Genomic DNA, 16189 nt, shown 5'->3' with positions numbered 1-16189 from the left:
AAATTTGGGTTGAACTAACATTGATTTCCCATGTGATTATGTTGTATATACATCAACTGACAAACATATGCAATTTAAATTGGTTTGTTGAGAAAAATTGTATTTCATTACCTCTCGCTCTACAGATCAAATTAGGCAAGGGGCGAAGTCCCTGTACTGCTGAAATCCTTAAATCGCCCTTGTTTCAAGTCTCATTAAGTACCATAGAAACTAATTTCTTTGTGCTGTAGATTGTCAGTATTGTGATGAGCATGGTGATATCATTAACCAGTCGCTCTGGACAGGTGTCCCTGACTATTCATGGCCTCATTTCCAGGGTTATTGGAGATAGATCCAACATCGGAGTGCATTGTCCTTTATGATCGCCTGCCTATAGAGGGAAACTGGGAGTAACAGGTTTTTATTCTATGCTTGATGACACTGCAGTGATCGTTGATAAAGACCAGATATGTTTGTTTAAACAGTGTCAACAGATCTGCCGCCTTTGAGTAATTTAATCTGTGATATTATCAGAGTCGAAAATGCACACAAACTCAGTTTTTTGTTGTGAGACTTTTTTGTTTGTCAGCCTGCTCTTGTTTCCCCTTACTCTTTTTTTTTTAATCTCCTAACCCAAATTAAAATGAAGGCAGGCTGACAACTTTCCAGAGGTTTATATTCCATCATCTTTAAGTCTCTTTAGCCTTTTATCTATATTAAAGGCAGGCTTGGGGAGTAATGGATTACTTGTAACGCTGTTAGGTAATCAAGATACAAAAATAGGTAAATGTAATCTGTTACATCGGCAACGGCGAGAGAGGAGTAGACTATTTTATTTATATGAAATTCTGCACCTGCATTCCAGTTTACATCTTGATGTACCTCATGATCATACAGTGTGTTTTCATCTGAATAGGTTTAAATGTGACGAGACTGCAGTACCCAACTGACTCGTCAGTGCGTGCAAGCCATTCGTTCTTCACTTTGGGTTAAACACGCCCGCTTCACTTTCGGTTAAACAGGCCCGCTTTCGGCTGCGCCGATGACAGCCTACATTCCGTGTTTCATTTGTTTCTTTCTGTTTTCAGAACAGCACGTGATGTAATAAGGAAAACACCATTATTAATCCTTGAGATTTCCAACCCTCCTTAAACCTTGGTGACACTCAAAATGACATTAAACGATTAAAAGAGAAAACATAAAAATCTGAGTCTATTCAAAATGTAAATTAAACCTGGAAATAAAGTTTTAGGATTTTGCAGGTGCAATTCACTGAAAAGGGCTAAAAAGTTGATCGACTTGTGATGCTCGAATTGCTTGCACACACAGCGTAAGTCTCATCACACTTTAATGCTGTTTTGCCCCCCATTCAGCTGATGAAAACACGCTGCGTGATCATGAGGAAGGATTACATCAAATGTAGACTGGAATGCAGGTCAGGTGCGAAAAACGTAATATAAATAAAATAGCCTGCTCCTCTCTTGCTATTGCTTGTGTACTAGTGATTACCCCTCTGTGTGATTTTGAAAAATTTATGACATAATTTAAGAAATATTTAAGATTCCACACAATTTCGTGAACAGTAATCAAATTAAATTGCTTAAATCAAAGTAAGCAAATTTGTGACATTGACTATATAAACTCATTTTGTACAAAAGGATGGATTTTCTTTCATTAAATTACTTTTACAAGATGCTCTGTGAAAATTCACATGCAGGATGATGAATGAAAAAAATGGCACTCATGTCAAAAAGGTGGCCGACCCTTGGTTTAGAGTGAGAGATGGTTTAGATGAGTGTTCTCTTCGGTTTCTTTCTCATGACTCACTTGACTCCTACTGTCACATGCGCAAATAACACCTGTCTCACATCAGTACCCTACTCTCGAGGCAAACAGCTGCTTCATCGTGATGGCCACGGAAGAACATGCATTATTTTCTTGGAAATGTCGACATTTGTCTCACTTTAAAAGAGAAATGCGAAACAACATTAAAGTTCAGTGGCATTAATGCCTTCCAGCTGTGAAGATGCTCTCATTATCCAAAGACCTGAGAGATTTAAGGTAAGAAGAGCCACACAATAATCACATTAGCTAGGTTAGCTAAAATTAGTTAATAATTAAAATGTGTTAAAATGAGTTAGCCTTAGTGCTCAAAGAAATCCGTGGCCCTCATCATTTGGCTGCAGCAGGAATAGCTGCCAATACTGACATAGAAATCCCTTGGTTTGCATGGTTGCAAATGCAAACTGTACTAAATTAGTCAGGACGTCCTGTATGTTGCTTCGTTCTGTATTGAAGCTAAAAGAAAATGGCCCCTCTCCCAGATGTGAATGGTACTTAAACCTTCATCATTTAAGAATAAACAAGCATTGAATACAACAACAACACACAAATCAACTTAAAAAATACCTGCTATACTTTTTTTTTCACCTCTCATGATTTTGCATGACTGATCATTATTAACAAATCCAAACTGTACACATAAATACCAAATTAATTGATATTTATATGATAAGTTCTTAGGACAGAAAGTTCAAAGAAGAATTTATCGGAGTTTGTTAAATTATTGTTGAGAACAGTTCAAATGTCTGAGTGAGTCAAATGTTCAACACTTATAGTAATTAGGAATAAGTAATTTAAAGGCACACTATAAGTTTAAATCTGTTTTGATCTATTTTTAAAACTATATTTTGTTTTCATTTTGAAATCAAAACTTTTTTCCACCTTTAAAATCCTCCTTAAACATAAATATAGAAATCAGCCAACTGTTAGCTGGTGATGTTTGACTTTAGATCATGAGCAACAGACGAAAGACACTCTCCAGCATTTAATTATGACAATACTAATGAATACCGTCTGAAGTCAATGAATAGTGCAAATTACTATTCTGCCCTACAAAACAAAAAGGCAGTAACTGCATTTTTGGTCAAAAATGAGTTATTATCATTTTCATGACATTCAAGGCATCCTTTGTTATGTGACAAAACATCTTATCTCAAATGTGTGTCGTTTTGGAGAAAAATGGTAGTCGTTTGTACAGTAACTGCAAAAAGCCCTAGTGAAACAAAGCAAGAGTACAGTAACATCCATTACTGTATTCTTGTTATGTTTTACCTAACAAAAAATAACTGTGTTGCTGCGCAGTGAAGTTACTGTTTCCATGGTGAACACACACAGCTGACTTCGCGGCATCCTCACGGGACGGTTTTAACATTTGCGATTTCACACTTCTAACTTCACACAAATTTTGTTTGAGATGGCACAAAGCCGGGGAAAAAAGAAAGAAGATGGTCGAAATGGCATTGAAAAGAAAATACCCGGAGAATGGTAAGTAACAGTGACAGATTAAACATTTAGAGGCTAGGCTATCACAATATAAACACCTGTCAGCCACCAGGGCGGGACTTCCTCTCAGAGGTCCATTCAGATAGCATTATGCTAATTGACAGGCGATGTTTTAAATAGCTTTGCTTACCTGCCCCTGATCCTCCCTGCTCCTAGCTGTAACTTTATCCTCTGTAACTTCACATCATCGCCGATGCCATGTCATCATTTTGTTGTTCATGTCACAAAGTTATAATCCAACCAGCGGTGGAAAAATATTCAATAACTAGAAAAGCAATTTGGGCTAAATTTTCCCAATTTGGGCCTTGACACAGCTTAGCAATGTGAGACTTTAAGCAGCCGTTTCAGCATCAGAACAGCTTCTGGGTGGAAAATATTGACCTAAAATGGTCAAATTAGTTTGGGTTTGGTATATCCATGTTCAGGAAAACAAATGGTTCCAATTATTTCAAATACAGTGTATAAGACACCCAGAGCCCAAGTTGTGGCAAAATAGTTTTTGGAGAATCTGTAGTTACCGCCTTTTTCCTTGGTATGGTGCCACATTTTTGGTAAGTAATACAAAGCAAGAATACAGTAACTGCAAAATAGGGGTAAAATATCAAATTAAATATGAGGATTGATATGTACAAAGAATAAGCTAATATAAAGTAACAAAACAGCCACATGTCCAATAATCTACCTACAACTACTTAGGCTGGATGACAGCATAACTTTAAAGTCATTTTTCTCAGTTCTGCACTCTGCGTAGTTACTGCCTTTTTGCTTTGTAGGGCAGTATTGCCTATACACACTAACTGCAATACATGGTGGAATTACACTTTGCAGTGTTTTTGAATCTGAGGTATATCCTGTCAGATTTAGTTTAATGTTAACCAAGACATAGTTCTGTGCATCTGTTCTGATTATATTTGCTTTATGAGATATTGTATTTTTCTGTAGCAGACAGAGAACTCGCCTTAGTTGTGGGGCCTGGGTAGCTCAGCAAGAATTGACAATGACTACCACCACTGGATTCACGAGTTCGAATACAGGGCGTGTTGAGTGACTCCAGCCAGGACTCCTAAGAAACCAAATTGGCCCGGTTGCTAGGGAGGGTAGAGTCACATGGGGTAACCTCCTCGTGGTCGCTATAATGTGTTTCTCACTCTCAGTGGGGTGCGTGGTGAGTTGTGCGTGGATGCCACGGAAAATAGCGTAAAGCCACACACGCTACGACTCCATGGTAACGCGCTCAACAAGCCACGTGATAAGATTGACGGTCTCAAATGAGATTCATCCTCCGCCACCTGGATTGAGGCGAGTCACTATGCCACCACGAGGTCTTGGAGAGCATTGGGGATTGGGCATTTCAAATTGGAGAGAAAATCAACAACAATAAAAAAAGAATTGTTCAACATTAACTGCTCATTTTCTGTTTTCTTGATTGGGTGAGTGTACATGTTTCTTTTCCTTAGATATAATAACAGCTACAACAGTACTCATAATATTACTCAGACATGTTCTGTTTGCATTCAAGGCATACAGTACCTGACCTATTTGTTTCTGTTTTTGACTGATCTGATGACATGGTGAGTGAGTTTTTCCACAATCCAAGCCTTGAATGGATAAAGGCATATTGTAAAAACATACAGTACATGCAAATATTCAATATTTTTGTGATTATTAATCCTAATGAATTGTTTTTATTAATCATAAGCAGAGGCTATTTAGCAGAGACATTCATTAAAATGAATAGAGGAAATTGGAACGCCCAACCAAAGAGCTCGTGCCCAGCGGTCAATGAGTGTAGAAAGGATGTCCCGCCTTACAGTTAAAAGTCAATCACCTTTTAGATACAGACATCGCCTTTCAATAAACTCGAGAACGCACATTCGCATTAGCTATACAAGCCAGGAAAATAGTGTTTTTCAGCGTAATTTGAGGTGAAGATGTTTGATTTTACTGCTGATTTTAAATATGTCGTTTAAATGTAAGCTAGGATCTGCACTGTCATGACTGGAAACAGCCTCCCGGGAGCATCCAAAGATGGCAGCTAGTGGACTGACTTTGTCTTGAGGAATATTTTTCTTATCGTTTTACCCTTTTAAATGCCGACACTAGTATCATGGCCTACTGAGTACTAAAAAAAATATATTTTACATGGTAAATGTGTAAGTCTCAGTTACTCTAATGTCTACTGTATATCAATTGTTGAAGTCCAGTATTATAATGTGATTCAGAGCAGAATGATTTGGTTCATGGGAAACTGGTCTGGTTAAGAGTTCTGAATAGCTCTTAGTAATCCCTAGAGTCTGAATCATGTTGAGTCATTTCTCCAAATTGTTCAACTATTCCTAAGTTTAAAATGATTTCAACATGCTTTGAAATTGTCAAATTAGTTAGTTAGAGTAAAAGCCCACATAACAACAAAAGAAACTGTTACATTTTGTGTAGCTAAAATTCTCAGCTTTTTTATTAAATGTGTGTGAAATAGTATTGTCCTGTGGAAATTAGTGTCTGGAGGAATCCCTTTATGTTGTTAGTAGTGATGTTGTCACATATGGATGGGTAGGTCTTGCATGCCCGGTTTATTTCTATTTAGTTAGTTTGCATCTCTCTCAATTTATCTCTTCTGTAAAGTCTCTATCCATTTCTCTGAGAATTTATAAACAATCGCAATCAAACAGCAGGCTTGGTTTCCCACCAGGCACAGTAGCTGTGCCACACATCACTATGTGAGGGATAATGAACAGAAAGCCAGTAAGACACATTTAAAAAAAAAATGCTTGCATCTGCTAGGAGTGTTTAGGTCACCTGTCTGTAATGATGGCAGACTGGAGAAGGCAGGACCCAATTGCAGTTTTTCATAAAAACACAAAACACTAGAGACAATGTAAAACTACAAAACAAGAACTGACAATGAACAGGGGAAAACACAGGGATTAAATACACAGAGATGATGAAACTAGGGACTCCTAATTAACACAAAGACCAATGAACAAAGACCATGAAAAAGAACTACAAAACAAACAAAAGACTAAATTATCAATAAACATACTTATCGACCACAGGTGGTCGCCTGGGTAATCCTTCCACTGTCTCAGCATAATGTATTTTGTTTCTTATTTATTTAATTTCCTCCTGTTAACAGATATAATCAGTTTTATCTGTCTAATCAGAAATAAATGCTTATTTAAAAAATGTTAACCTAAAAAATGTGTTTCATGTGGTAGTAACTGCTTTTAATACAAAAAACTAACTTTAAGGATTTAATCAGGTAGAAATAACAATTAAAAGGTTACAATTAATGGAAAAAATGAACAAAAACAAGAAATACTAAAAGAAAGGTAAAAACTGCAGATTACCACTTTAGAATCGACAACAATACTTTTTGCAACTATGCATAGTCGCTTACGCAGATGCAGTGCAATACCAATTTGTTGCCAACGTGTAATAAGGTTAAACACATTAATGTGCTTTCCTGAGATACTGTGGCAAATATCAATTTCAAGGGGGTGATAGAGTTACCTTCAGAAGTCTGTTATTAAACTGGATGTGTCATCATTCAGGTGAGTTGCTATAAATATACTGACTTTAACTTACTTGCTCAGTTAAAAGTTGCTCCACCATGATAGTAGTTGGCTTGAACTAAAAAAAACGTAGAAGCCGATCATGACTTATGTCCGCTACAGCATCCCTTGCAGCAATGTGTGTATGCAATGCATGCTTGTGTTGTTGTGAATTGCAGTCTGACATATTTTGGAATCCAACAATGCACTAAATCTAGCTTGTGTAGCTAGAAGCGTCTGCACTCACATACTTATGTAGAGAATATTTCGGCCAGTGCCGTTAGAAATTCAGCTAGATATTTTGTTTCAGTATATGCAAATGTTGGAGAACAAATGGATCTTTGTAAGAAACAATAATTCAGTTGAACTACAAATAAACAAACCTGCTAATGAGGGAATTACCATGGTTAGGGGTGCACTGCAAACCATAATAAGTTAATTGCACTCATTTGATTGAGTAAACCCATTCCCTCAATGCCATTGAGTAATGGGGTCTCCCAAAACTTGAGTAAGTTCAATTAACTTGGTTTTCATGTAGAGTGAACTTAACTATTATGTTGAGTTATCTACATGCAAATAGACTTAACTCAGATTTGTTGTTTCTACTGCTGCATATTTTAATTTAATTGATTAAATGTTAGATCAAACAACAGCATAGCTCAAAAACAGATGATAACTGATTCTAGGTCAGTTATTAAATAATTCTTTACAGAAATGCATATATGCGCTTCAGCTGCACATGCACAAGGAGAACTGAGATAGTGTGACCTGGGTCCAACTTGACCAAAGAGACACAAATCACCCTAATGATGACATTACACCAAACATCTATTTGCAACAAAGCATAAATAATACAACAAAAGAGCTAAAACATCTATTAATTCTTAATAACAATTATTTAATTTCCCCAATCTGTTCCCTCTGACCTAGTTCAAGCAGCAAGGGATTGTGGGTATTCCCCGTAGCCTCAATTTTGTACTCAATATTTTGAGTTATTAGTTATTATTATTTATTTCTTAAGTCTATGGATTTTTAAGAAAAAACAAATTTTTCAATGAACTTAAATATTTGAGTTATGAGTCCAAAACCTGACATTTCAAGTAATACTTAATTAAGACAACTTGATTTTTACAGTAATGACAACTTTAGGGTTTACAGTGTGGGGATAAGAAAACATATACTCTAATCCACACTATATAACAAAACAAATCCAAAATGCTTCCCTGGAAACTTTAGAATTTCTCTATCATAACCAAGATAACAAATATCACAGTGACTGTAAAAATTGTAAATAAAGAAAAATACTAAAGCCCACTCCAAAACTCACTAGGAGGTACTAAAACCTCACATAATTGCTCTTTGTCCTCTTTTTACAGATGGATGTTCCTGGACAGACCAAAGAACATTAGTCATTGAGCATGACTGTTTCATACTGCTAAAAAAGCCCTGACCTCCATCTGAAAACACTTTGGTGATCATTTCACAAGGATTAATGGCATGTTCTCCATCCAGCTTGCATTTGCTCTTGTTGCTATGACTTGATGTCCTTCACTTGCATGTACAGCTCTCAGAGAGGCTGCAGCACTAGCCATGAAACGAGGTAGAGATATGTGACGTGTCAGACCCACCATGCTAGAACAGGGTGGGCTACAGTGTTATGATCACAACATAACACATGAAAGCTTAAAAGAAACCTCTGGCCCCCTTAGTCTTATCCATAAGTATGGCTTGAGTTGGGTCCTTAGGAAGCTCAGCCAATCTTAATGATTATATTAGTCTTTGATGAACCAAAGAGACCATGTGTAACATTTCAACCTCGTGCAATGTCGACTCGAACATTGATCAGTTCTTCCAGCCAGCGCTGTATATTATTATCATCGTACTTGGCTTCCCCACCAACTGCATGGCCCTGTGGGCTGCTTACATGCAGGTCAAACAGAAGAATGAGCTGGGCGTCTACTTGATGAACCTCTGTGTGGCTGACCTCTTGTACATAGCCACGTTGCCACTGTGGATAGACTATTTTCTTCACCATGACAACTGGATCCACGGCCAGGTGTCATGCAAGCTCTTTGGATTCATCTTCTACACTAACATTTACGTCAGCATTGCCTTCCTTTGCTGCATATCAGTGGATCGGTATTTGGCAGTAGCTCATCCCCTTAAATTTGCCAAAGTTCGTAGGGTCAAAACAGCTTTGCTAGTCAGCGCGGTTGTCTGGGTCACGGAAGTAGTGGCTAACTCTGCACCTCTCTTCCATGATGAACTCTTCAAGGATCGCTTCAACCACACCTTCTGCTTTGAGAAGTACCCCATGCAGGACTGGGTGGCTGGTATGAACCTTTACCGCACTTTCCTGGGCTTCTTGGCACCCTGGAGTGTGATGCTGGCTGCATATAGAGGTATTCTGAGAGCTGTACGAGGTAATGTCTCCACCGAGCGACAAGAGAAGGCCAAAATTAAGAGGCTGGCCCTCAGTTTGATCCTCATTGTGCTCCTCTGCTTTGCTCCCTACCACGTCCTACTTTTGTGGCGAAGTGTGGTCTTCCTCAGCAACCCCTGTGACTGTGGTGCAGAGGAGGACTTGTTTGGTACATATCATGTGACTCTAGCGCTCACCAGCCTCAATTGCGTAGCAGACCCTATTCTATACTGCTTTGTCAACGAAGGGGCCCGTCAGGATGTGGGTCAGGCCCTGGCCACCCTTTTGGGTCTCTTCCATCGGGGTCAAAAAGATGCACTGATGGGGGCGTCAATCACCGTAGAGACACCCCTGGCAATGAAGAAACCTGATTTCTATGGTGAGGTCAAGAGTAACGCCTATAAGTCTGACATTGAAGTGCTCAAAGAGGAGTGCCTCCAAATGACCATTCTCAGTGTTAAGAAGTGAAATTGCATGTGGACTCACCCCAAAGGAAAATTCTGTCATTTACTCGTCATTTTATGTTGTTTCAAACCCATGTGAATTTCTTCTATGGAACATAAAAAGAGACGTTAGGCAGAATGACAGCCCCAGTCACCATTCACTTTAATTATTTGGAAAAAATAAGTGAATGGTGACTGGGATTTTTTTAGGGTGAACTATCCCTTTAAGTGGACCCAAGAAGTATTTCAACACTTAAGCCATACTTTAAACTGTGTGAAATATCTAACCAAATGTTATCTGTGAATAAACTAATTAATGCAAGACCTTTCCTTAGAACAAATTAATGAAGACAAATACTTTTTTGTCTCAATTTAGACCATTATATCTAATAATTATGATTTGATGAATGGCACTTGGTTCAATATTTTATTTTATAATGCAAATACATTCATACATTTTTTAATTGTGGCTGAAGTTAGGGATGCACTGATATGGAAATTTTGGCCGATACGATAACTATATATTTGACGAAATTGCAGATAAATCTATATCTGGATATATATACATTTTTTGTGTCTGATTACAAAAACAAAAGGCTCACCTTATTAAGCCACATCTGGAGCTTTTCTAATAAAATCAATAATGTAAAGTGGATTATTTTTACAATTGCAGAAAACAAGGAACCAGCAAGAAACATCTAAAACTTAAAAAACTTAAAATAATTTACTAAATGTTGCCTAATTTCAACCAGTTAAATAAAGAAATGTTATATTCCTATAGCCAACTTCCTTTTATTTAAAAAAAGCTTAGACATTTAAAATTAATTTAATGAGTGAACTACTTTTAGAAATACAGTGCATTGCACTTGATTCAAACCCGTGAAAAGACAAAACTAAGGAATGCAAACAAGTCTCACACTCACTGTAAACACAAAAATATGCTTTAACATACAAAAAGAAACAAAATGCATATGACAAATAAATCCTGTATAATTGAGTGTTTACTCAGATCCAGAATGATCTTCTAAAGCAAAGCCAGAAGGCACCAATCAAAACCCATATGATGATTAGCATGTGCCTGAAAAATACATAACTAATTGACTTTAATATATCAGCTCAATATCAATCAGCTTTGATAACGGATCACTAAAGTTCCCATTTCTCGTCCGAGACCAACATGGCCGCTGATATATTGTGCATCCCTAGCTGAAGTGTAAATACGTTTTGGGATGTGTATGCATATGAAGACACACTTCTGAAGATAACTATAACAACAGCTGTGTACCTCAAATTTTACCCAAAAACACTGTCTATGATAAAATCTGATGTCTTTTATTTGGAGATGAGGATAACCAATGAGAGCACAATGTTGATGTTCCCTTCTCCTTTTGAATGTTTTATATGTACAGAATGTGTTCTCATGCCTGTCATTTGTGTCTGTTCTTTCAGATTGTTCAGGAAATATACTCTGATATCCCTGTTTTGACTTACAAAAGCATCGTTGCTCATTTTAAGCAACTTTGGTTATTTATTTTCCAACTCATATCACATGAGACATGTTTTAGAATGGTGCCTTATGATATGTCAATATTACAGACCTCATCCTAATACACTATATAAACAAAGCCTTGAGTAGCTTAACAGGACCATGTCCATTGAAACATGTTTCTCTCAGCTGTCTCTTTTGATTTCATACTTTCTTTTCAGTGATCCAGAGACACCCAAAATGGAAACTGTGTCAAACAATGGGCTTTGCAGTTGTTTAACTTTTTTGTTCAGTAGTTATCCAGGTGCCCTCTTTCAGCCTACTAAATTGTAAGTCCTGAATGCCAGCAATGTATAAGTGCAATGTAATGGATTTTCTGTTATGCCAAACTAAAAGAAATGATGTCAGTTCTTATTTTGTTGTAGTGCACATCTCTTTTTTTTATAGATGTAGTTAATTCTTCTGCAGGAAAGGGAAGCAAAAATGAAATGAAAAATGGAAGAGAAGTGATAGTTTACCCCAAAATTAAAAATATGTCATCATTTAATCACCATTATGTTGTTCTAAACTCTAGCAACTTTTTTCTTACACAACAGGATATGTTAGGTAGAATCACAACATCAGTCACCATTCACTTTCACTGTTTGGAAAAATTATGCAGGGAAAGTGTATGATGACTGAGACTCCATTTGACTTTCTTCCGAAAGTCATACAGGTTTGGAACAACATGAGGGTGAGTAAATGATGACAGAAATTTATTTTTGTGTGAACTATCCATTTAATGGAGCTCATTCATATTTCATTGAAGTATTATCTCTCAGATGTTTTTCCCTACGATTCCTCAAAATTAATAAGGATTGCCTATAGTTCAGATAATTTGGTCTTGATGAGAAATTCTGAGTTCACATTGAAATCTCTGACTCTTTATTGCAGACTAATATCTTGGCCAATCTGAGTACGGTTGTTGAAATCATTTCTGAAACTTCAGAAGTGACTTTTTAATGGGTTCCCTTCTCAGCAGAAAGAAAACTTTAACAAAAGTCTCAATTTACTCTCCATTTCATCTATTTTGTGATTTTTCTTATCCACAGACAAGGTTAAAAACACCAGGCTTTATTACATGAAAATGCTTTAAGAATTTCTACACGAGGTCGTTAGGTTTATTCTTTGGATAAACTACCAAACATTAAGGCAACTTACATTTGTGCCCTTCAAGTCAAGATGGTGTACTATCACAGATGAGTTAGTGTGACTCCCACCATGCTGTAAAGATGGTTCAGGTTACTTGTGAAGAGTCTCAGCTGATTAATAGAGCAGAACACATAGTTGATAGTAAAAATGCTCAGGTGGTGTAGGAATTCTCACATATTCTATAAACACAAGATGTTGTCACCAAAATATTTATGTATGCCATTTAAATCCACTGATTCCAGTGTGTCATACTGTACAGAGCAATGTTAAAACTTTCTGTCCCAAGCATCTGTTTTGTCATCACACAAAAAAAATATTTTATTTGTATTTTTTTGTCAAGGACATTTTTGTCTCCTTCTAGCTCTGTTAAACTCACCCATTTAATCTGTGTGTGTATGTGTGTGTGTGTATATGTGTGCACTTGTTCTGCATTGTGGGTATGTTATGGTCTCACCCCCTCGTTTCTCTGTGTGTGTGTGTGTGTGTGTGTGTGTGTGTGTGTGTGTGTGTGTGTGTGTGTGTGTGTGTGTGTGGGCATGTTTATGTGGTTTACGAGGATATTTTTTTAGGTTACAAACTGGTAATTACAAGGGTTTTATGCTATAAATGTGGTTTATGAGGACATTTCTAGTGTCCCCATAATTTAAATAGCTTAAAAAATATATATTAAACAATGTTTTATTGAAAATGTAAAAATGCAAAAAGTTTTTTTGTGATGGTTAGGTTTAGAGGATAGAATCTATAGTTTGTACAGTATAAAAATAATTATGTCTATGGAAAGTCCTCATAATGATAGGTAGACCAATGTGTGTGTGTGTGTGTGTGTGTGTGTGTGTGTGTGTGTGTGTGTGTGTGTGTGTGTGTGTGTGTGTGTGTGTGTGTGTGTGTGTTGTGGCTGATTTATAGATTTTGAAAAAACTGTTGTGTTATAGCCCCACCAGTTAATTTGTGTATGTGTCTGTATTTTGCACTCTGCATGTTGTATAGTCTTACCCCTTCATTTCTGTGTGTGTTTGTTTGCATTGTGGCTGATTTATAGATTGTATTTGACAAATAATAAAAAAATGCTCTATTTTTTAGACTTTCCCATTCATTTAGACTCCAATAGTCTGTCAATTTTGAAAATGAACAGGAAAGGTGTTGCTTTTTATGACCAATTAGACTTATCGAATCAATCGTCCAATTGTTTTTTGTGTGTTTAGATGGCAAGTGGAGGAAAAGTCACCAAGTCTTATAAAAAACATTTTTTCAAGTAATTCACCACTAATATTGGCACAGTAAGTTAGTGTAGTATTGCGTACAAAACTACAGTGACTTTATGCACAATTATTAGTGGGCAACACCAAGGTCATGTTTCCAGTGAACACAAACTAAATGTAGTGTAAGTTGCTTTGGATAAAAAAAGCATTTGCTAAATGTGCAAGCATAAAATGTAAAGCATATGATGATATTTGACTGTATTTTGGTGTTATTGTTGCTCGACTGGTAGAGTGTGGCATGAGCAACACCAAGGACATGAAGAAATATGAGAATGCCTCATGAATTGGGTGGGGGTAGATTGCAACAATCTGGTGAAAAATTAAAATCATTTAATGACAACAATAGTCACTAGATGGCTTCTGTGTTCTATGCAGCTACCTACCATATAGTCATTTTAAATTTGATCACAAGTTTTACATTTGGTTATATATTTAGGCAATATTTTGTTATATTTATGAAACTATTATTTGTCTAAGTTTAGCATTTGTTTTTTAATTGTTTTAAGTATCAGTTTTTGCAATGATGTCACATTATGCTTACAGGCAAACCTGACCATGGTGTTTCAAAGAGAAGATAGAATTATCGTTTTTTACCAATCATTAATTTCAAACATCAAAATGTAATAACTCAAAGTAAATTAATAATAATGTAAAGAAAATCAACAGTAATAAACAGAGAGATCAGCCACAATGCAAAACAAACACACAGAAATGAAGGGGTGAGACTGTAAAACACCATCACTCAGACTTTGTTCTTTGTGTGTGTGCGTGTGTGTGTGTGTGTGTGTGTGTGTGTGTGTGGGGGGTGGGGGGTACAAACAGGTAATTACAAGGTTATTATGTTATACATTTCTAGTGTCCCCCTTCTAGCTGTGTTAAGCTCATCCATTTAATCTGTGTGTATGTGTGTGTAAATGTGTGCGCTTGTTCTGCATTGTGGGTATGTTATGGTCTCACCCCCTCATTTTCTGTGTGTGTGTGTGTGTGTGTGTGTGTGTGTGTTTTACACTATGCATGCTGTATAGTCTTTCTCCTTCATTTCTGTGTGTTTGTTCTGCATTGTGGATGATTTATAGATTGTATTTGACAAATAATAAAAAATGCTCTGTTTTTTTAGCCTTTCCCATTCATTTAGACTCCAATGGTCTGTCCATTTTTGTGTGTTCATATGGGAAGTGAAGGAAAATTCCCCAAGTCTTGTACTGCTCAGATAAAGAAAACTATTTTTATTACATTGGAAAAATTTATTTCAGGAAAACATTACCAAACAGAATAGAAATCTTACAAGAAAAAAGATACTAAATTTTTGTCATGTTTTATGCTCATTTCTATACTCAGTGTGAAAGTGAAAAATATGCCAAATCCCCTTTAAGCTTCATCACCCGTGTGTTTATTTATAGAAATGTTCAATAGCACTTGCCTTACTTGCCAGTGTTTACCTTTCATCATCTGCTTGACTGAAGTCATGACTTTATGCTCCTTCTTATTCAACAATGTACTTCAGCACACCACCCATCTGTCCAAGGTCAATGTTCACAGGGTCACGTTTCTTCTTATGGAAACACAATGCCTTGGCACTTTGGCTCTGCGTCGGTGCAGTGTGGCCAGTCAGTGACCTGGAAAGGAGAAATGTCAATGGGTTCTTATCTGAAAGTGTCAGACTGTATCAACCTGCTGAACAAATGTTCAACCTACCTGTGGATCAGAAGAAGATATCAATTAACATTTTATTTATGATAAAATAAAAATGGTACCAAGAATGATGCAGGTACACAACCAAAGGTTTGGAAAAACTTTATTTATTTTCCTCATGGTCCTTAAAAGCTTTTGAAATTTGTAGACAAATATAAATCGTGCCTATATATTAATTTCTTTAAATAATTTAAATGTTGATTATTATTATTTTTCAATGGATGAGTCGAATTGGATGGACATACTGTTTAAAAAGTATAAATAGAAAAACTAGTAAAGTAGTAAATAGTAAAGACCGAAAATAGTAATCATAATTAATTAGTTGGTGTGTAGAATCTCTTGATTTAACACCACTGTCCATAGCAGACACATTCGTCCAAATAGCAGAAGAAAAGGTAATGGAAGAAACACTGGAGAGGATGGTCTCACCTAGTTCGAATAAACTAATTTTGCCATTTTGAAAGCATATGATATTGCTTATGATGGTAGTAAAAGCAGTAAAATTGTGTTTTCAGATAAAAAGGTGTCACTGTGTAAAAGAGGTGTTTTTTCTTCTTTTCATTGTTATGCTTGACAGGCTGTGAGCTATAATTACAACTTGTTTCACTGCACTTTGAACAATGGTTAAAGCAATATTTTGGACCTTGTGTCACAGTTGACCCATGTGAACTCTTGACCCATGCCAACTTATTTATTTGGTCGGGTCTTTAGACTGCACTCAGTGTGACCTACTGTACATATTGTATTAGGTTAAATTGCATCATCCCTGCAATATTTGGGTCTGGCCATTCACATCGATTTCAATTTGACATGTGCCACCT

General features: G+C 36.6%; 1 protein-coding gene across 1 annotated transcript; it reads left to right on the top strand.

Moving 5' to 3' along the window:
• Positions 1-8673: 8673 nt before the first annotated feature.
• Positions 8674-9765, top strand: LOC127631574 (G-protein coupled receptor 4-like). The gene has a single exon (XM_052109756.1). The coding sequence runs from the start codon at positions 8674-8676 to the stop codon at positions 9763-9765; it is 1092 nt and encodes a 363-aa protein (XP_051965716.1).
• Positions 9766-16189: the final 6424 nt, after the last annotated feature.

The sequence above is a fragment of the Xyrauchen texanus genome, chromosome 38, assembly GCF_025860055.1.
Source record: "Xyrauchen texanus isolate HMW12.3.18 chromosome 38, RBS_HiC_50CHRs, whole genome shotgun sequence".
NCBI lineage: Eukaryota > Metazoa > Chordata > Actinopteri > Cypriniformes > Catostomidae > Xyrauchen > Xyrauchen texanus.
This window is presented reverse-complemented; position numbering and strand designations above follow the sequence as displayed.